The sequence below is a fragment of the Clavelina lepadiformis genome, chromosome 2 (genome assembly GCF_947623445.1).
Source record: "Clavelina lepadiformis chromosome 2, kaClaLepa1.1, whole genome shotgun sequence".
Taxonomy (NCBI): Eukaryota; Metazoa; Chordata; class Ascidiacea; order Aplousobranchia; family Clavelinidae; genus Clavelina; species Clavelina lepadiformis.
This window is the reverse complement of record NC_135241.1, coordinates 13,668,852-13,692,250: the sequence shown is the minus strand read 5'-3', so window position 1 is coordinate 13,692,250 and position 23,399 is coordinate 13,668,852. Positions and strand designations below refer to the sequence as shown.

The 23,399-nt window shown below is 35.3% G+C and overlaps 1 protein-coding gene across 1 annotated transcript; it reads right to left on the bottom strand.

Annotated features, from left to right (window-relative positions):
- Window positions 1-1,752: 1,752 nt before the first annotated feature.
- On the bottom strand, window positions 1,753-22,485 carry LOC143446006 (protein regulator of cytokinesis 1-like). The gene is made up of 10 exons (XM_076945442.1): window positions 22,274-22,485; window positions 19,921-20,126; window positions 15,728-15,887; window positions 11,804-11,926; window positions 9,109-9,345; window positions 8,679-8,873; window positions 8,403-8,611; window positions 6,592-6,724; window positions 2,731-2,932; window positions 1,753-2,308 (listed from the first exon to the last, which is right to left on the bottom strand). Exons 1-10 carry the CDS (start codon window positions 22,379-22,381, stop codon window positions 1,953-1,955), a joined length of 1,929 nt encoding a protein of 642 aa, XP_076801557.1. The 5' UTR covers window positions 22,382-22,485; the 3' UTR covers window positions 1,753-1,952.
- Window positions 22,486-23,399: the final 914 nt, after the last annotated feature.

Below are 23,399 nucleotides of genomic sequence, written 5' to 3'. Positions count from 1 at the left end.
TGTTTAAATATTTGTCGCCGCAAATTAAGTCAAACTGAAACACAAAGAAAACATCCTGCATTTTTGCAGCCCTAAACAAATTAACCATTAACGCATATAAAGATTACCTCTGTAACTACAGTTTCCGTGAAGATTGATGTATCATAGTTTTATCCACAGTCACAGATAATAATCGTCGAAGCTGATTGATTCATGCAAATTAGTGTCCCATCACATTTGTTAAGGTCGTAAGTGTATCTTGAAACAGAAGTCAAAGTTATCTGCATACTGCATCATATTGTACAATAGATGTAAATAAATAATGCCTGGGAACAGGATTCATCAAAAAGATTTAAAGATATTCTAAATCTTTAGATTCAACTTTCACCTCGCATATAGTGATATTTCCATGCAAAAATATCCTGTGTAAAGTGTAGAAACGCTTATGTGTAAAATTGTGAGGTCGAATAACTGTATAGTTATATGCCAAGTTGTATCTTTACCAGTAACAACCGTTGTATTCATCACCAGCAGAGTCGTAGGGCGGGGTAAAATTTAAGATATCCACTAAGGATTCAGAGCAGAGCAGATAGTTCAGACATATGTTAATCTGTTTGATTAAGGGCGGAGTTGTCAATGAGCCTTCCACAAACAAGTCTCATTGCATTTGAGCCATGGTAGGTCGGGCTGTATTTTTATATACAAAAAATGTTTTCAGTTCTTATACATTAATTAAATTATTACTGCTTAATAAAAGTACACATCGCTATCATTAAGGTCGATTGTTAATGCAACTACAACTATAGTCGTTTGTGTCCATTTTTTATTTGCAGACCTGTTCCCCGGACTTAACACTGCCAATTTACTTAATAAATGTCTGAGTTAACTTGTAAGTTTAACTTGTTATTTTCCAACGGCGAATCAAAGTATTGTTGATGACAATACTATCAGAAACAGACAAAAGCGTCATACCTGGAACAAGTCTTAAATCGAATGTCCACGTATCCCATTCCAAATTTATGAACGCCGTGTTACTAATGACGTAACAAGAGCAGTTACAACAAATCTGAAACACGGAATGCAGAAACTCAAAGGCTAATGAAATCCCACTATATTTGCATTAATTATATACCACAAATTTCAATCGCTACAGTTCCAAAATTTGTTCACCATGTGATTACCCTTATTCGAAGAAAAACTGTTGTAAAATGGAAGATGCTTTGTTGACACCACTTAAGTATTTTGTATCAGTGCTATGCACTATGAATAAAAAGTTTAAATATTACGAACAGTAAAACTCCTATGGAAATGAGGACTTTCAGAGCGTTGAATTGGACCAGAATTACGAAACAGAAAAAGGTGGTTGTGCCAGACTAGTAAGGCACTTTTAGTTTCACGGGTTGATCCAAGAAAGTAACAGTGAGTAGGCTTGTATGGTAATGGTACCATACCCTAGGCTTGTTCAATTTTCAGTGACCAATGAAAGGCTTCACAGGTTCTAACTTCACCATTTAAATCCATATCCGCAAAGATGGATTCAAATACTGTTTTCCTTTGGTTAATGTTACTGATCTTTTTTTTGCAAACGCAAGGAAATTCTTACTGCTAAAACCTACACCACCACCCTCATACAGTTTTCTGGTCCAATGGATACAATAATTAATAATTTTTAAGTAAGTACAGTAATTTTGATTCCATATCCCGTGAAAATTTAACCATGTTAATTTCTTTTTAAACTGCAGATAAAGAACGTCTAGAAATCCACAACAATACTCTAATATTTTATTTTATTTACACAAGCGCTTAAAACTATGTTTAAAATTTTTGGCCAGTAAATTTTCAAGCAAACACGACGCAGTGAGTCACTAAAAAACATCGCGTACATACGATTTCTGTACAGGTGAAAATGTGAGTAAATTTCATTAAAATTTACATCGAAAGTACCACAACAGCAGTTTAAGAAGCTAAAATAACTACACACGAGCATAGTCACCAATAGCACTGCTACGCACTTTGTTCTCTTTTGCGTTGGAATTTATTTCAGCAGCAAAGTCACAGTATGGTGTTCCAGTCATCTCTGGAAGAGGCATGGAAACAACTGAGTCAGCAGATCCAGCAGTGTTGGAAGAAACTACAGTGGTGCTTAGTTGTTTAATGAATGTATTGTCGAAATCGCACTGCCGATTAACAGGAGCACTTTTGACAGACCCCGATGTCTTAGTTTGAACGTTCATTTTTGTTTCTTTTAGAACGTTCCTTGGAACTGTTGCTCCCTGCAACTTCAAGCCTGATCCAACTGTACACAATCTACCAGAAAGTGGTGGCTTGCCTGTTACAAATATAATAGTGTTTAAATTATGGTTTGGTGTACTGTATTCTGCAATGCTTATGTAATAACACTGTATAATGTATATACAACATAGTAAAAAAACTAATCCAGTGAGATCTTTGTTCAAAATGAATGAACATATAATGAATATATAATATAATATGTAATGATTAATTATAATTTAAACCAGGGATGTCCAACCTGTGGCCCGCGGGCCACTGTGCGGCCCGCCTGAGATTTTTGTGCGGCCCGCTAGTCATTTTCACTCCAAAAGTATGTACTTTATGTACCCATTTTTCTTGAAATTTAATAGGTTCTGCGGCCCATTGAACTATTTCAAGTGGCAATGCGGCCCACTATAATAAAAGGTTGGACATCCCTGATTTAAACTGTCTCAAAATCACTTTCAAGCGCACTCAGACCTGGTGAAGCCCGTGCTGCATTTGGAGTCCAATTTCCATGCATAAAAGCGACACTGGTGCTACGTAATGTACTATTTGTAGGAGCTCGTTTAGCTTTTTTGGCAGCACTGGTTGGCGTCTTGATCAAAGTAGTGGTGCCAATGAACCTTCTCTTGGTTGGTGTTTTAGGAGTGCTCCCGTATGCCATTTCTGATTGCAATTCCTGAAAAAACACGTCCAAGTCTAAGCTGTACACTTAATGCTGATATGTACCGGGCTTAACATAGTTGACAGCAAAAGAATAGCCAACATAACAGTAGAAATAAACTTATATTTTCCATCCAAATCGGTACACCTATTTATAGATTGCAAACCAATCCATAGACAATATTGAAGCTGCTCAGTACTAACATTGCAGTGTATTTAATTACGGCAACAAATTTAGGGTTTTAACAAACTTGCTTTTATACAACAAAGCACGGTTTTAAGGGCAAATCGCAACCCTTTAATGCCATCCAAAACACCAGGATTGTAACCAAGTCATTTTTTCTGACCTTAGTTAAGTTGAGTAAATTCAAGTTGAGGCTTGAGTGAAGTGGGTGAAGTCCATATATTTTAAACTGTAATCTGGGACAAGTTAGGTCAATGTCGTAATTTCCAAAACAATTCTTACATTATAGTAGGATTGTGTTAAATTGATTTTCAAAATGCCATGCCTGTATTAAGATTAGTCTGGTTGATATTTTTCTAGAAAGATATTCGATTTTCTTATGTGAAGCTCTATTTGTCTGTCACAGTTGTCATAACGCGACGCGAGCCAAGTCGAGCCATAATCGTAACAACAATTCAAAACACATTTACAAATGTCGACTACACTTCGGTCACGGCTGATTCTATCTGAGCACAGCAGAACTAAGCTTATCCAAATTATAATATGCACCATAGGGCTAATCTTTACCAATATACAGCAAAAGGGTAGTATGTATGCAACGAAAACATCCTGAAAAGAGCTGTCAAGGGTTGACTTTAGTACAGAAAAGGATCTTTTAAAATATAAAAGCCTTAAAATAAAAATATTTTCAGATAAAATTTGTGCCATCGCCGATTGAAGTCAAAAAACGTAGCTTGAAGAAATGGTAGAGCTTTCATTACATTCATTTCATTACTACAATTCAGAAGGCGAAAGAGAGAGTGCCACCACGTTCACTCAAAATGCATGCATATGCACAGTAGGGTGGGGTGGGGTGAAAAAGCGTTTATTTTTAATTTTGTTTTTCATCAGATATATATATTAGGCATCCAGGCAGGATAGCGACTGTCAAAACAGCGACTGTCATAATGGCGACTTCATAATAGCGACGTAATCAAGTGAGCGACATTCCAAACAGCGATTGTCTAAATGCCGACCGCATTAAAACAGCGACTGTTATGATAGCGACTTAACTAGGCTTTCCATTTTTCCAAATTTTTTTGTTGTTTATCATTGCTACTACAAGGCAGAGACCTGACTCAGCGAATGAAAAGATACGTGACAATGAACACACGAATCACTGTTGTACAGCAAAATCGAGGCCAGTATGATCTGCGGCAGTTCCTTCGAGCCCTTGCTCGCAATTTAGAAATAAACGTGTCTTGATTTTTATTGCATTTTTATTTTATTTTATTGCTTTTTAAATCATGTGACTTCATGTGACTATGGATAGTCCAAATAAAATGTTGTTTTAAAGTCCCTTTTGGTTTCAATCTTTCACTACGCAGTATTTGCCTGTTTCTGCGTGCATACGTGTGTAGAGAGGTGTGGGGGATGGAAGTGCGTGTGCGCGTAAGCCTTGGATTTAATAAAAGAAGTGAGGTCGCTGTTGTGGCAGTCGCTGTTTTAAATGAATCGCTGTCGTGTAGTCGCTCTATTGACAGTCGCTGTTTTAAATGAATCGCTGTCGTGTGGTCGCTCTATTGATAGTCGCTGTTCTGACAGTCGCTATTTGGAACCCGAGCCATATATTATAGTGACTCTTACTGACCATAAAAATGCATGGGAATTTTGGACTTTTTCTTCATTCCCCCATTTTGAGTTAAAAAGTCTATTTTTCTGAAAAATTACAAAAAATTGCTTTAAACTCCAAAAATGTACAAACAAATTGAAATTCCAGTATTGCGAAACAGTTTCCTCTTTAAAAATGAAGAAAATCTCCCTTTTTGGTCAAAATTAATGGGTACTTAGATTTTAAATAAAAAGTGATTTCATTGCATTTCAGCATGAATACAATCAGGTTTTAATTATAAAGGGTAAAGACATTGCATATTATACTTTGTAGTATTTGGTGACTCCTGAAAAATAAAAAATTAGAACTTTTCAGCCAACTTTACACAAAATGGCTTTTTTATGTTTATATATTTTTAGTAAATTAATTTTGGTACACAGTACAAATGAAACATGACAAGATAGCAGAATGACAAAGGAACTAGGGATAACCAAAGTAGAATTCCGAATACACAGGTATTATTGATTTGTGGGAAAAAGATGTGTCAAAGCTACCAGCTTGGAAATAGGCAATCGTTGCACAGACAACTAAACCTATTATGCGGTAAAACATTAACTGTATTCCGCCGAAACATTGTTTGAAAACAAAGCATTTGTTATAAAACTTCGAGTATGTGCATGCAAACAAAAGACATGTTCGTTGAATGAATTCATCAGCCAAAACAGTAGAAGGCATTTTTATTTTTATTCATTCTACGTTCAAGTCAAAACTTCTAACCTTATGTTCAGAAGATGTGTTGTAAGTGTGTTATCAAGGAAACATAATTTTATGGAAACAAGAAGTGTAGAAAAACATATGCTGCTGTGTGTTAGACATTTATAGTTTTTAAACAAATGAAAATAAAGTTAATGTTTAGAAAAACAGATTTTAATTACTCAGACTGTCACTAAATTTGGCCAAATTGCCAAATCATTCATTCGAAGTACTGCAGTATCTAACAATTTTGCATGGTAGAAATAGGTATGGTGTATAAGCATTCTGCTGCATTTTGGGTTTGCGTAAGTGGGCTTATAGGTCTACTACTGTAGTTTTTGGGTTTTTAAACAACAAAGTTAAAAAATCTGCTGCTGAGCACTGGAGGTTCAAGACTTAGGATTGCTTTAGTTGAATCAAATTGCATTTTGTTAACATTGTTGCAAATCACTAGATATGAAACGTTTAAGATTCGAAATTCAAGATTTGCTCTCTATTCAAGAATCCATTAGGATTCTACTTTGGCCATCCCGAAAAGGAACCTGCTGTGATCAGCCGCTGTCTGTAGCTTTCACAGCACTCAACCTTGCAAATATTACAGCTAATCAGAGGTCTCAAAGAAAAAATGCAATGGATGAAAAGGGAGCAAAGACAAAATAACAAAATAATAAGTAAAATAAGTAAAAAAAATAACAAAAGCATTCGCTTTTATCGCTAGTCAGAAAACCTCTGCTGAACCCCTGATATGACTCTAGAAACGTCTTTAAAAGTGATCATTAATTTTGGTTTTTACAGCATTATTCATACCCATGTCTTTATCATCTAATAGTAATACGTTCAAAAGCAGTAAATTTGATCTCAATTCAACAACCCCTCAAGGGATTTTATAATGTACATTTCAAAACGGAAACTTCGTCCTCCCAAGACAAGTTAGATCTAATAGACGGTGGAATTATTATTCGTGTATGCAGCTTCTACTGTATACACCTAATTACTAAAACCTTTTGACCAGTTTCTTGAGGTATTAATGCTATCTGATACTGTGAATTCATTTTTCAAGAGCTTAATTATTTTGCATTTACCATCTCACAAATCATCTACTTAAATTTCTCTTGTAAAATGGCTCCTGAAAAATTTTTCAACTAACCTGCTGTTTCTTTTCATGGCGAATTTGCTTCTCTGTTTCTTTTCTTTTTTCACAAGCTTCCCACTGTGAATGGACATAATCAGAAAATCGTATACCCTCAACCAAAAATGGAGTTCCTTGCTGTTCTTCCCATCTGGATGTTTTTAAAATATAAGAATTTCAGTAAGAAATATTCTTATTCACAATAATCAGTAATAATATCAATACTAATAAATAAATCAGTGTTGAAATGTTTGAAATAGGGACATAAGTATTGTAACTTGTAATAAACAAAACTACGAAAACAATAGAAAAATGCAGTTCTTTCGATTAAAACCACGCCTTTCAGATGCGGCAAATATCTAATCAATTTATTGAGCATACCCCCAAATCACATAGTCGCATGAGGATATCAATGTCATACTCAGCAGCACAGGTGGGCAGTATCGCGGTACTATAGTACCGAATTACTGTACCACGATACTTTTTCAGAACCGAATTACTTTTTTCAAGATATTTCAGTCGATCGAGGTACTCGATACTTTTCACTTGATCGTTTCAAAATTTTAAAAAGTATGTTTTTAAAAATAAATGTCAATTAATCCTTAATACCAATTTTAGCATCTGTTGATCTTTATTAATCTAGAAATGTCAAGTAAAATTTCAAATGAGCAACGTCACATATGTTTTGTCCTGGAATAACCTTTACCGGAGGCATACCACCTTTTTAGCTGCTTAAATTTTGGCATGTGCAAAAGACAGATCACAAACATTCATAAAAATCAAAAAAAAATTATTGTTTTACAAAAACCACGCAGCCACCATTACAATTAAGCTACAAGCAATCAATCACCACTGCGAATTGTAATACTGTTCTGAAAATGTTTAAAATGAATAAGTGTCAACATAGCCATTAACAAAAAATCATAATATGAATACTGTATACTTTACATACAACGGGCCAACTGTCTCCAGTGATGGTCAAAGTAACAACATTTTAAGCTACTTATTAAAAGTATTGTTATCTGCTGAAACATCATCTACTGGTACTCCACTACAAGTGAAAGTTTTGCTGCTCAAAACTACGCAAGTATGAAGTAGAACATTTTAAACTACTCAAGCACGATATCTCCTATGTGGACTACTGCCTTGTTGTGGCAGAGGAGCTTAGGTGCCTTGATGAACTTTCAAGCTATTCTGGAATAATCTTTGTTTCCGAAGGGATACCCATACCAGGTCAGGGCGAAAGTAAGAGGTCCGACAAAAAGTTGTCCAAAACATAAAACATGTATTCTCACAAGAATGTCAGTCATAGCGCATCATTCATTGTGCAGGTTAACAAGGAACACAGTCTCGTTTGAAAAGTAAGCAACATTCTCCTCAACAAGCTGCCCAAAAACGAAAACCCACCAATGAGTCTGCTACGTGTTTTGGGAGCAGACAGGGAACAGCGGAGAATACTTGTACTCCTGGAGATCCTACGCTCACAAATCTGTCAAAGGCTAACAGTTGGAAATTGGAGTGTCCTTTCCCCGACAGGAAAGGAGCAGGAACTAGTTGAAGCCAAACGGTATTGCTTAGATATTGTAAGGATTTCTTCAACAAAATAACGTGGCTCCGAAAGAGTTCAGCTAGCGGATCGGTAGAGAGTCTTATACTCTGGCTTCAATCCTACAGTCTCTGCTCAGGCGGGTGTGGATATATTCACAAGTCCCCGACTAGCAGATTGTATAAATGTATGGATTCCGTTGGGAGGTCAAGTGTGCATGTTGAAGCTTAGTTAGAGGGACAAAGTAGTGTTAAAACAAGTTAAATATAATAATATTCAATACATTTCAATGGAATTAAACAATTCCTCTTCAATCCTTGGTAGTTGTTTGTGAATTTTTTTCCGTTCTCGTTCTTCCTGAAGCAAGTTTCCACCTCGATTGGAATATCGATTTATGTCATGAGCGCGAGCTTCTAGTTCAAGCATCCTTTGAAATAGTTGCTGCCACTTGAGGACATTTGCAAACATGTCTTGGTGCTGTTCATAGTAAGTCTAGAACAAACATTTACAGAATACATCAACTGCCTTAACTTATTTACAGTAGTTATCAAAAACTTACATGCATTTTCACAAGTTCTTGTTCATGTTTTTTCAGTAAGTCTTCAGTGTAATTTTCATCAAATGCAAAACTAAAATTGTGTCTCTGTTTAGCACTGTAGAAACATTTTTCCCAGAGTTTAGATATCTCTAAACGTGCCCGTTCTGTTAATTTTTGCAGATTTGCCACCTTTTCAACTTCAAGCACTTCAAGAACCTGCAGAACGTAAGTTATTATTTACACAATTGAAAGACTATGTTTGTCCAATATAGTGACCCCCGATGATATAAGACTCACCTTTACCTTTTTAAGGAGCATGTTGCAATTACTATTAAATGAAAATATGCCAATTTACCACGAAGTTTTGCTAGCTAAGTTGATTAATGGGTCATAAAGCTTAAGTTTTATAACTCTATTTATATTTCTTATTATACTTAAAAATACTTTCCACCTTTTTTAAGTGCTCAATGTGTGCAGGCTTAATGCCACTGCAATTCTTTTTAACTGCTTCTCTTTCTGATAGTGGAATTTCCAAACAATTCCAAAGGCTATTGATCTTTGACCACAATGACTCAACCAAGAGCAGGGCTTTACACTTTTGATCCGTGAGACCCTTTCTAAGGTCTTCTAATTCATCCAGTTTACCACGAGAAAGACAATAAGAATCCATTTCTTCTGTAATCAATTCCTTAAGAGACAGTAGTGAGGCATTAGAATGGTACTACAATATGCAAACCAAACATACATGATTAAAGTAAGCCTATAATGTGGCAATACAGTATTTTTATCAAAAATTTCACCATGACATAAATGTAGATAAATAAAAATGAAAACATAGGAATAAAAACTTTCAAAACCGGATACCAGTACTATTCTTTTTATGACCTCACCTTTCTTCCTGTTGTAATCTCATTCTGACACCCCACACAAAATTACAAGCACACAATAAGCAAAAAATGCCTCCTCACAAAACTTTGAAGGTCAGAGCAAACAGTATTTATGGCGAGAATAATTTTATTAGTTCCTCATAATTGAACTCCACGACCAAGTAGTAAGAAGTAGGAAAATGGCTGTGAACCTGCGTTTTAATGTTGAGTGCCAGGATTTTTTCCCTTATTTTTAACAGCTAAACCAACCACTTTCTGATTGCAATATATAACAGAAAGTTGGCAAGCTTTATATTCTAACATCATTCGTTTTGGATTTCAAACAGGAATTAGACCTGCAGGTTTTGCAATTCCATGACCTGGACAGCCTCGGTCATCATCATACAAAGCCAGCGAAACGAACACAAAGGCACCCCTCTATTTATTTCACACCTTCTCAGCTTAGCCTTATCTTGTGGCTATTGCCCCAATTATGACGTAACATATGATATTATGATTGGCCAGTTTTGTTGTTTGCCACTATTCTGAGTTTAATCTTGCTAATGTTATGACTGGAGTAGCCACTATCTTAAAAAATTTCTTTGTTTGTCTGCCTGCACGAGCGTTGCCTGTTGAGTTGAGCGTTGACTTGTCTTTCATTTCGCCCCTCTCTCATTGCCACTTGAGTAGCAAATAGATCAATCCCCTTTTTTAACTGATTGACTCTTTGTAGCAGGGAAGATAGGAGAAGCAGTTGAATTCAAGGAAGCGTAAATGTTCAAGGTGAAACACTTGGGTCCTGTATGATTTGCTTAGTGCCTCAGCCGTCGCTAACTACAAGCGGATTTTACAGTCCTGCTAGATAGACACCAAAAATACCAATACCACGTAATAAGAGCAGCGTCATGTTACACACTGATCATGCGTTCATCAAGTGCAGCATCTATGTAAGTAATTTCACCCACTCTGGCAATGAACTGATACGAAAAAAACAACCTAAATTTGCTTAGATTGGCATGAAATCTACATAGTGGAAGTCTAATATTAAACATCGTATAGCAGCAAAAAGTTAATGGACATAATAACATGAGCTTAACTAACTGGATTTCATGGCATTGCCTCTTCAATAATTTAATTGCTCCACCGTTATTCAAGATTATGACATTTTCTGGGACAGCTACATCTGTACCATATCAGTAGTTTGACGTGCTTTCCTCAAATCATCTGTAAAGTTGTATGCCAAATTTCCCTACAAGCAGTAGCTTAAAAAAGGTTCTTGTAAATTACCCGGGCTAACCGTTTTCGTAACAAAACTCCTTTTTGTGTTTCTACGATGCAAAATTGTTGGGTACTGCAGTAATTCGAATGAATGAATGAGCTGGCTGTTTACCCAAGAAATTTAGTGACAGTCTGAGTAATTAAAATCTGTTATTTGCATTCGTTTATAAACTATAAATTTTCTGAACACTCAGCATATGTCTTTCTATACTTCTTGTTTCCACAAAATTATGTTTCCTTGATAACACACTTACGACAAGTCTTCTGAGCATAAGGTTAGAAGTTGCGATTTGAACGTAAAATGAATAAAAATAAAAATGCTTTCTACTGTTTTGGCTGATGAATTCATTCAACAAACATGTCTTTTGTTTGCATACACAAACTCCAAATTTCATAGCAAATGCTTTGTTTTTAAACAATGCGTTGGCGGAATACAGTTAATGTTTTACTGTATAATAGGTTTAGTTGTCTGTGCAACGATTGCCTATTTCCAAGCTGGTAGCCTATGTCATACCTTTTTTCCCTCTTTGCGTCTGAGCAAACCATGAGCTTCACGTAACGTGGCACAGTCAGTTATAATGAGTGAAAAGGTAATTTATTACCCGTTATAACAGTTCCCGGGTAACGATAAAACTTGGGTAACAACAAAACTAAAAACTTTATCTTAGTATCTAGCTCAAGCTCTGAATACTTTTTTATGCGGAAGGACTACTGGTTTTATTTCTATCATTGAAAATGTATTGCCCATTTTCTCTGCAGAAAAAGCAGAAACTGAAAAAAGAAGATTAAAAACATTTGCTCACATAATACGAAGTAAAACAAGATAAATTTGCATTGCAACAAACAATAACAATGAGTCAGGAGTCAAAAGGTTTCCAACCATAAAAAAATAATTACTTGAGCAGATGGCCTTAACCTTTTGGAAATGACTGTAATATATAGCAGCACAAAACTTTTAAACGTAGCTCCGACGGCTTAAAACATAACAAAAAAACAAGTCACCTGAGCAAACGATGTTTGAGGATTTAGATCTAGTTCACTGTACATGCTGATAATCTCTGCCTTTTTGGTCGAAAACATTTCTTTTCTTCTTTGCTTTTCGGTTTTTAAAGTTTCAATATGATCCTAAAATTGAAACAAAATAAATTAATTGCTAGCTTTAGGACAACTAAAACTTCACCAATTCTGTTTTAAGCAAAATCGCAGCTTGCATATACATATACGCATATATCTAAAACTTTTGTTCTATGGCTTGTATGCTAAAAGATAATTCAAATAACAAAAACCCACACAATCAGTTTCTAGTTTTTGCAAGTGCTGTTTTGTTTAATTCTATTACAGAGATGTCTTAGTACACACCTTATGAAGCAAGCTTATGCTTGCAAAAATGTAGGAGAATAAAAAATTAAAAACTGGCTAGCCAACTTCAATAAATATTAAATGAAATATTAATGCGGATGGTGTAGAGGTGATAAATCTTCCCAGCCAACTCCAAGGCAACGAGCCGAAGTCACAGAAATTTCAAAACAGTCATCATTAAAAGCTTAAAAAGCTGTTATAGAAATTTACTGAATTCTGAAACGCGAAGACGGCGATTGTGATGAAAGGGACATGTAAGACGTTGCTATACGAAAAGTAAATGGAGTTCCGGTCAAGTGCGCATGTGACGTCAATGCGAGTTGCCTTGTTATTATTTTCTAATTTTCAAAACAAACACTTAAAGCTTAAAAAGTTGTTATAACCGTACAAAATGGTAAGCATAAATATAGATAAACTTCCTGTATTACGAGATAGGTAAATATGTAATTAGGTTTAAATCTTAGAAGATGAGTAAATTTGAAAGCGGATTCTGTGAAATCAAGAATGTTGTACTCTTACGTCATAGTATTTTTGAGAATCCATTTTGCCGTAGAAGTGAGAGCAAGAAAACGGTATCAATTTAACCATCCGAAGATGTGATAACATTATTTCATTGAAGTCGCATTAGAAAATTTTCAAAACAGCTAGAAAAGCAGTGAAAAGTGCAATGTTTCGGTATTCATCCATAGAAATAAGATCACAATTTGAAAGTTTTTTGTATTTTTCTTACCTTTTAAGTGAGGGGCAAGTTCAAAAACAAGCTGGCCCTAAATCACATACTAGTCGTCAGTGAATATACAGGTAATTGTTTTTTTAAATAATATGTAGTGGTTAAGTACTTTATTACCAAGTTGTATTGCAAATGACAAAGACAGCAGTCATTATGACGTCACAATGTATAAAACAATACGCTTGATGACTGGGATTTGTAAAATGGTATGCTAGGCTAGTTTAAGTGTTTTGGATGGAATACCTCTCCATAGGTATAGGCAGGGTTGCCATCGGTCTGGACTCAAAAGCAAGGACGACTAGGAAACGAAAGATGAATACTACCTTAAACAGTGCACAACAGAAGGCAAAAAAAAAAAAAAAAAAAACGAAACACTATTTGCATGTTTTTAATTTTGATATCTCTTTGGTAAGAAATGGCATACTGAAGGGGTTGAAATGCCAAAAGTAGGAACTTCTGCCCTAAAAATAAGCACGCAAGTAAAAACAAGCAAGTTTCTTAGAAATATGCACATTACTATTTTCTAAGACATTGTACTTGGAAATAAGCACGGTATCCCTGGGTGTAGGTTTTTGGCAATTTCCGGTTAAAGTAGTTATGTCATTGATCTTAAAAAACTGGATATGTTACTTATGCTAAGGCTAGTGAATCTATGCAATAAAATTATTAAATATGGCCTTAAAATTTTGTGGTGATTTTTGTCAAAAAAAAACAACTTCCGGTTAAAAATTTAAACATGCCACAAACCCATAAAGTTTCAAGAAAATTGACAAAAACAATTACAGGGGGAGGAATTCCCTTGGAACTTAATAAAAATTCAAAAGTAAGTGCGTTAAATTTTACATCTTTAAAGGATGTGCATCTGCTAGAAGTAGCTTTGCTTAAAATTACATTCCAAATCCGAAAATTTACGTTTAACCCAGAGTTTGAGCTGTTATTATCAGATGACGTGATCTAATGTAAGTATCTGTCCTTTCTTGGATGGGGAGTAAATAGATTAACAATTGAACAAAGTTTCATTATTGTATCGTAAATACTTTGAGTAACGTTAAAATAAAAATTGGGAATGTAGAGGTGATTAGTCATATCATTAAACAATTTTCAATATTTCTCAATACCTTCTATGACTACGATAATTACTTCCATGAAGTTTGAAGAAATTATCTTGATAAAACAGGAAGTTATGCAAGAAAACATGAAATTTTTGGCGTAAGCCAAACACCCTTCAACATTGGACTATATTTCCTTATCATGTGAACAGATCTAATCATCATAAAGTGGCAAGGTGGCAAAAGATAAGAGATATTAACTGTCAAAAAGTGCCAAAAATTGAAAGTTTTCAAGGATTTCCCAAAAACGATGCGATGCTTCTCATACATTTGTTTGCTAAACAATGGTTCTTGTTTATCTGTTAATAAATATGGTAAATGTTTTCTAAACGTTATACTGACAGTATAATATATATATATATATATATAAACATGTGCTGTAACCCATAGTTACATGTCAAATTTTATTAATGTATTTAACTCAAGAAGTGGAACTTGCTTCTCTTCGGCATATATACGTGCAATCACATTTTCACATCACTACGCTGTTCACTAACTTCTTTTATACTCAAACAGGGCTTCCCAGTATAGTTTTCCACCACATTTTTTATATTTTATATAGCTATAGAGCAGGGGTCGGCAACGTACGGCCCGCCAAGCAAAATCATTCGGCCCGCAGCATTTTTGCAAATTGTAGTTATTACCGTATTTTACGGACCATAAGGCGCACTGTCAATAAATTGCTTTGATTAGTTTTTTGTTCATACATAAGGCGCACCGGGCTATAGAGCGCAACGTATTTTAAGGAGTATGGGTTACCGTATAAAGCTCATTAAACAAAAATGCTCATTATATGGCGCACTCAGAATACTCCCCCGCACGTGGTAATTGTTTCGTTGCGCGTCCGTTTTTTTCCACCCCATTCCTTTCTGCACTGCTTGCGCACAAGACGTGAGTTCGATTAAAGCCTTGAACTAAGAAGGTCGTGTCTTTTTCTTTTCAATATATGAGCGAAGCTAGCATACAACTGAAGCAGCAGCCTTCTGAGTCAGCAACCGAACAACGCACCAGCGTTAACCTTCGCCATATATTCTTATGGTCCGTAAAATACGGTAACGGTATGTGCTTTCTTCAGATAACGTAGGGCAGGGGTTCCCAACCTTTTTATGTTCTCGTACCACTTAGCCACCACGGATTGTCAACACGTACCACTATTTTCAAAACAACTAATTTAATCCAATATTAAATTAGAACAATAACAAATACAGTCGAACAACTATTTTCGTCAATGAAGCTCGCCAAGAGCAAGTTGAGAACACAACTTACTGATGACCACTTGCAAGATGTTATGGTTCTCGCCTCATCCAACCTACCACCTGACCTTCCGAAACTTTCTAGCACGAAACAACATCAAATATCACATTAATGTTGTGCTGTCAATAAAAGTACTTGGTGCTTTCGTTATGAATTGTTGTTATTTTTCTTAGGATTAATCCATATAGGCCTAGCTAAATTTGGAGATAATCTGATAAGAACGCCCTGATTCGCCAATTTTAACAACATTATGAAATGTGAAGGAAACGGAAGTGCAAATGGAAAATTTGTACGGCCCGCTGACACCTGCACAGTTTGGTTTTGGCCCGCGCCTGAAGAAAGGTTGCCGACCCCTGCTATAGAGCATAACAGAGCACTCTGTGTGTGATGATGCCAATACTCGCTAGAACATAACACATGATTAAAAGAATTTAAAAAAACGGTTACGTAAGCCTACACTATAACATTATATACCTTAAGCTGTTCCAGTTGCTCTTCACTTGGAATAGAACCTGTTGCAATATAGCATGGCGTTGCACATAACTGATCACACAACTCTTGTTCAACGGACTTAAGAGAAGTAAGCAAACATAACCTCTCTCGTTTCAGCTTGTTCAAACGATTAACACACAGTCTACAAAAAAATTGCTTTCAAGAGTGAAATGCTACTTTTACGTTTATTCTAAAATAGAATTATCAAAATACTGAATCAAAAATAAACAACATAAAATGACTTGGATTTGTTAAAACCTGAATCAAATCCAAGGCCCAAAAAATTAAACATTCTGATAAACCCAAAAATGGTATCTGAACTTTAGGAACGGCCAAAACTAGTAAAACTCAAAGAAAATGTTCAGGTTTAGATATGAGTATAACCAGACGAGATCATAATTAAAACCTAATATCATCAAAAAATGAATCATTTTATGACGAAGAGCGAGTTCAAAATCTGGTGTTGTTACAGTTTAATTGTAATGCCTATGGACAAGACAGTAACGCAGTTACTCCAGTGGTCTTGGTGAACATAAGGCTTGGCCATAGCTTTGGTAACAGACAGTGAATCAGTGAATCACCTTGACAGTGAATCACCTTGTTGGTGTAATACAGGCACTTTACTCGCTTATTTATGTTTCTTGCCAAACATTTTATTTTGTTAAGCAATCCTTATGATTTGACCTGGACAATTCACCACAATTCACGCCAACCAGGTTGGTATAACTTTCCACCATGCTGAATAAGGCAGTCTCGTGTTCGCCTTCTGGATGGTGCGTAGAAAGCATAAATGGAACCCCAACAGCCATGCAACTCCAAGTCAGGATCTTACTTCCAACGTGTGGCCTGTGTCAAGCATATGTGCTATGCTACAAGAGGTCAGTCTGTTAGACAATTTGCCATTTCAGTAATCAAAACAGAGTTAAGCATAGCCTAGCCAATGCTTCTTCTGCCTATTTTCATGGGTTTGTACAATGCTGTAATATATTGTGTCATTTAATTTTGCTATTGACTGTGGGGAGCGAAAAAGGGAGCTAGCCTTTACAGCAAATAAAAACGAAAATAAGCAGCTAAGCGTTGAGGGCTTAAAATTTGCAAATTGTTCACTACGCTGTGGTGATATATATAACGATTAAAGGTTGAGAGCACGATTTTGGGGCCCTCTAGTACACAAATAGGAATAAAGTATTTTGAAAAAATCACAGCCTGTCTCTAGGTTCCCATGAATGGATTATATATTATGAGAAATGTATATGCAATGAATGTAGCATACATAGATAGTAGAAACATATTGGCGGAAATTTTTTTTTTACAGTAACAGAATCTTAAAATTAAATTAAACTATGTTTGTTAATGCTGTAGTATGTAGTTGATTACGACCAAAGAATGTCATGCTCAGACGAAGACAATATATAATGTTTTAAGTGAAAAAATTGGAAGGAACCACTTAAAAAGATGTTTGAACCACACCATCATATGGTGCCTTCATAGGCGCCTAGAAATCTCTGGGGGAGGGATGGCAAATGACAAAAAGTCATTGTATGTAAATTTGTACTCAGTTCCTTTGAGAAGGCTTAGATCATATCATACTATACTCTATATGAAAATTTATTGGGCAACTTATATTTTTAAGAATAACAAAAATGGAATTGGTTTTTAACTGTTAATCCTAACCTTTCATCAATTACCAGCATTTACCCAGCGCTTATTATCGTGTAACTGTAACAGATCACAAGATTGATTCCGCGAATAGTTATAGGACATGCATGAAATTACGCTTCATTGATTATAATGATCAGTGATGCGTAAAAAGAAAATGGAGGCGTAAATAACACGCTTAATGCATGCTATAGTATGATTGAGGTCATGTAAAACGGCATATACATTCAGTCCTTGTTTTCTAAAATAATAACCGGTTGTCTAGAGGTGATATTTCCTAGAGAGTAACTATTTCACTGGAAGTAGGTCGCACAGTATTAAAGTTAGGACATTGTTCCTTAAACTAGGAGATGCACAAGGGGTGGCATAAGGTTCATAAGGAGGGGGACTACCTGGGATTCCCCTAACCCAGATAACCACTGGGTTGCGAGAATCGGCAAGCAAAAAGTTGATTTTAGCTATTTAATGTTTTATTGGAGTTAAATTTAGATAGCTGTGTTATAATATTTAGGCACGGCTAACAAGAAACTATGAAAAAAAGCTTTGAACGAACAATTTTTTCTGGTGAAATAATAGCAGCTTACTTCCTAACATACTTTAAATTTATCTTTAGTATCATTCAGGCACAATATTAGCTTGAAACGAATTTTGAATCTGACTTACGCACCCGAAAAATTCCATGATGCATTTCTCCAGAGCGATAGCGCTAGTTCATATAAGTAAAGGTCAACAGTTGAACGTGATCTTTCCAAGAACAAGATATACACATGTTTTAGTTAACCAAAAACTAGGTGAAGCAACTTTTAAGCCTCGCAAATGTGTTTTGACAAATTGCATTCATTGATGATGGAGGTTAGATCGATGATTTTCTCTTTGGGCAAGTTGAGAAGAGATGCATGATTTAAACAACTTTGACCCATGGTTGACCTCAATTAAGTATGTTGAAACTTTGTTCTGCTCCACATGTAATGCATGGCATCCATAGATACAACCAAAGCAATTTTTTAAGATTTGGCAGAATGGTCATTCCATGTCAACGCAACCAAATTTTTAGTCATTTGAGTTACCATTTTTGGTCACCATCTCAGATGAACAACCAAGATGAATAACCCTGCGCTTTTCTTAGTCCATTTCCACTGATATATTTTTTTCGTAATGCAATTAAATTAATATTCTTTTAAGCAAAAGCAGTTCAATCTCAAACTAGGACATGATGTTAAATTTTCTTATTTAATATAGCAAACTTAATCCAAATCTATCTTCTAAGCTAACTCTAACTTCAATAAAACCTAAACTAGCTAAAATAACTTTTTGCGTACTGATTCGCCCAACCAATCCGCCTATCTTTAAAAACAGGCAGCGTGGTCTACATAAGGCGAAATAGTAACTCAGTTTACATTAACCAGAACAAATACATCAACGATAAGCTAGTTTAAACTTATTTAATGCAAAATGTTCTTTTTTACACTAAACTACGCTATAGTTATACCTATTACTCTTTACATCTCTGTCACAGGAAAAATTCTATTTATACTTCATCGAAACACCTAAATCATTCCTATTGTTTCTTTTATTGTGCTGTTATAATGACCGCCATCTTCGTCATAATTAAGCGACGAGTTTGTATATTTCTACCACATTTTTAAGGCAATAACTGTTTAAACATTACATATTAACACAAATCCTTTCACCAATATATTTACTAATAACTAGCCTTTGATTTAAGGTCAACTTGTTTTCGGACTTGCCCCTCATTTCAAGGATGTTGAATACTTTTTTTTTGGAAAATGTAAGTAAAAAAGTTGCTTGAATGTTTAAACATTTAGCATGAGAACTCCAGTTAAAAGAATTTGCTGAAAATACAGCATTAAGCTATTTTATCCTGTTTATTGGTGGATACAAAAACTCAGCTAGGTGACCGGGCTCGGTTATGAGTACTTGTAAGTTGAAAAATCTTGCTTTGCATGGTTTAACATTGAGCTTACACTTCATTCAGACCCCAAAATCAACTATATATACCAATTAAAAAAAAAACCGTTTTTGGTTGAAGTTAATGTTCCAATTGATTGCCATGTTGTGAGTTTGAGGGTAAATTGAAGTTTAAGTTTTTTTATTTTTGTCAGAATTTCATGGAGCAATCCTTAATTATCATTTGTTAAATATTTATAGTGGAACCTAGGTAACACGACTAAGTTTGGCACACACAAATATTGGCCCTATCATTGAGGTGGTGTTGCTACTGATGGTATAATTAATCTACTTAACAGTCAAAAATTAAGTTCTTTAGGTGCAGAGCTTGAAATGCTAACACACGGGCACCAGCACGTGCTTAGTGCCTTGCCCTGATTCTGTTAACAATTTTAATTGTTGAATAGTTGGCAGACAACTGCCTTACATAACAACATGCATTATTTAGTAATTGAGGGTCATTTTAAACATATGATAATGTGTTTGCGGTACCAAAACAGAGGTGATCGTCAGCTGAGGTTCCACTGTAATGCTATAGTAATACGTACCTTAAGTCTTTTTCTCTTTCCATAATAGTCATTCCGAAAGGCATTTCATATGGCGGTAAGTTAAGTTTAGTAGACAAGTCTGCCACCTCTGCCTGAAATCGATCTATTTTAACAAGCATTGTAGATTTCAAGTTTTTTTCTTCTGACACCATTTCTGTTAGCAGATTCCTGATGTGCATTAGAACTGTACCACCACGAGTATCAATCTGTAAACAATACTTACATTAATAAATTTAGCTGATACATAAACAGAGATGGTGGTTCTAAAACACATTTTAGAAGTCTTTAATTTGACATAAGTGTAAGTGTTGATAGATGCAGATGAAAAGTTTTGGATAAATAGCTAAATCGTTTAATCAATGGTTTAAAGTAAAACCAATAAATGACCAATGCAGTAAAGAATACTGTATATATATAATGGCATATAAGCCTACTTTTCAAAATGTAAATACAAACCAGAAAACAGCAGTGCTAGTAGACTTATACGCAGAACCCAACTCTGCTGTGATATACTATTATCAAAAGTCGAAATACTTGGGGTCAGTGGCAGCTCTCTAGCCAAGGTGTTTAAGTGTTTGAACACCATCCTTTGATAATTATCAAACGTAATAAACAATTAATCTACCGTATATACTAGGTATCAATGCATTTTGCATTTGCATTATGCATTTTGACGCATATTGGCATCTGATATCAGATCACTTTAAGATTGGGTAATTTGGATCGCTCCAGAAAGGGTGCTCCCAGTCTCCAGCATTATCCAGTTATACACAGAAACAAGGCAGGAATAAACAGCCACTCAGCAGTGAAAGTTTTGCATGAACAGTTGTTTAACTTTCAAATTATGTGTTATGTGTTGATGGTGTAAGATATCGCTTGCTTCACATGCTTTAGAAACATAAGCTGTTTGATAAGCGGGGGCAGATGCAGTCGAGGTGTTGAGATGTTGCAACACCACTCTGGCATTTAAAATAACTTCAGCGCGCCATGAGAAACTTGAGAGAAATTTCTCAAATCTCTATATTATACACAATTATGTGAACTTCTTATTCCTTGTGCTTTGTTTTCTGCAAATTAGATTTTCTTTCCCTTACGTTATCTGATTTCCGAGTTCTGTTAAACATGTTGTATCAAGGTTATGGGAGCAACACAAATATAGTCAAGCACTTAAATGCCTCTGTGTGCACTAAAGCAGTTTGTGAGTTGTGGTGTAACAATTACTTTTTGGATCCATGCATCGTTAATGAACGCATTCCAATTTTTGGAAAAGTATCAATCTTAAATGAGCACCATACTCAAAGAAACCAACAGCCCTTGTAGATTTGCATGTGGTCTTATACTTTAGGTAACTTAACACGGAAAGCAAGCAGTGGAGTGAGCTTGGCTCAGAGCTTTTTTTGCAAGTAAGCCCACTACTCAATACACTATGGGGAAATAAAAGCAAGTAAACCAGCAGCAAAATAAACTTGGCAGAATTCCCTTTACCTGGGAAATCCCCATTTTCAAAGCATGAAACAAATGAAAAAAACATTTTAAAAAGTTTCTTGATCAGCCCCTATTGATAATTATGTAAAAATATTAGAGTTTGTAATGCTGAAAATTTTGACATCAATATTTTCTGTTTTACTAAAGAAGTATGTTTGACTACTAAATAATCAGTTACACTCAGTCACTTAACAACACTTTAAAGAAAGACTAAAATCACTACACTGTAATATTCGCGTGGCAAAGTATCACCGAAGTCACGCTGAGCGAAAAAACATCATTCCCTTTCACATGGTGGACACGATTTCCAATGCTTCTGTTAGAGAACGCACAGATTTTCAACCACGCCGAGTTCCCTGTTCCTAGCTAGTTTCTCTTTCTTTCTCTATAATTCCTTTCCATTACGTGCGCTAGTCGCTCACTCTCGCAGGCAAGGTTATTTGTGGTCATAGAAAGGCCCCATAGCAATGTTAACCTTAGGGTGATTGCACTAATCTTTCCGACCAACTCCACCAGCAATAGCATTTTGTACATTATTTGCAAAAAATTTGCACCAAACTCTGGAATGTGTATTATATTAGAAAATTGCTTGGCTAAATTTTCAAACTATCAATTGTGTAAAAAATCGAACTAAAAGCTAAGCCTACAAATAAAAAAATTCTAATTTCAGATGTTCTGACAACTGCCGCAACCTTCATTCATGAGAGAAAACCAGTTGTTCAAAACAGAAACACAAACATCAGCTAAATAATATTTATTTATTATAATAAAAATTCTGCTCAACTCAGATTTCATTGGTAAGAGATCTATTGGCTATATTTACTGATAACTAAACAAACTTTGGATATAATCAAGAACAAACACCAACTTGATCATCTGGGATTCCAATTTCATCCCAAATCTCTCTCAGTTCTTGCATTGCTGAGCAGAATTCCCTTTGAATATCCATTTGCATTACCTCACTCTTGCGTGGCATGATGATTCAAAAAAGAACTCAACATGAATTCATCTACAGAGAAATACCCAAATGCTGGGATAAAACAATAACTTTACCAGTAACCGAAAACCCACAGTCTAAAGTAACCTAAATTGAAGAAGGTAGTAGATTATTACCCAACAAAAAAGTTCTACTTCTTTGAATGCATATAGCCATATAGAGTACTTAAACAGTACATGCATTAATTACTAATTATTATTTGGTATGATGTATAAATATCTTCTGGCTCAGAATTACTTTTTTACACATACAAACTCAAATGCTTGCAACAGGAACCTGCTGGCACCTTGACATGTAGTTAATTAGAAAAAATACAGGTGTAGTGTCAAAACCTGTCTCCTTATGGTAACATCAAAAATTTCATTCTAAATATATTTTTAATCAGCATAAAGCTAGTGCTAGCGCCTTTGGACACTGTCAAAATCAGTATTGAAGGAAATTGAAAGTTTAGATAACACTTTCATAATAACTGCGTGAGTGATCAAGCTTACACGCAATATTCAAACATATAACTATAAATAAATAGACTATAAATAATAAACAAAAATCTAAATTTTACTCAGCATTCAGAAGTCAACTATATTTATACCCAATACAGCTGTAAAAAAAAGACTGCCAAGAACTTAGCAAAAATCTAGGACAAAGTGTTTAATATCCCAACTCAGTCAACTGTGTTAGCAGCCATCTGCTGCCCAGGCTACTGTTCTTTTGCTGCTGAGTTAAAACCATAATTAGATTTAAATCTGTGTTGTAACAATCGGTAGAAAGGTTTAGGCAGTACACTGGTAATCTACTTGTGGATAGGATATTTTGTTTCTTCCCAAAATAAACAAAGTTGTGCAAAAGAACTATTTTCCGCACGGGTCATTCCATGGCTAATGATGCATACATGTAACCAATCCACCACGATTTCTACTATTTGTATGTGTTGTTTTAGAGTAAATTCTACATTTGAGAATGTAAAAATTATTGAAATCGGTCCAGCGGCTCCAGAGCT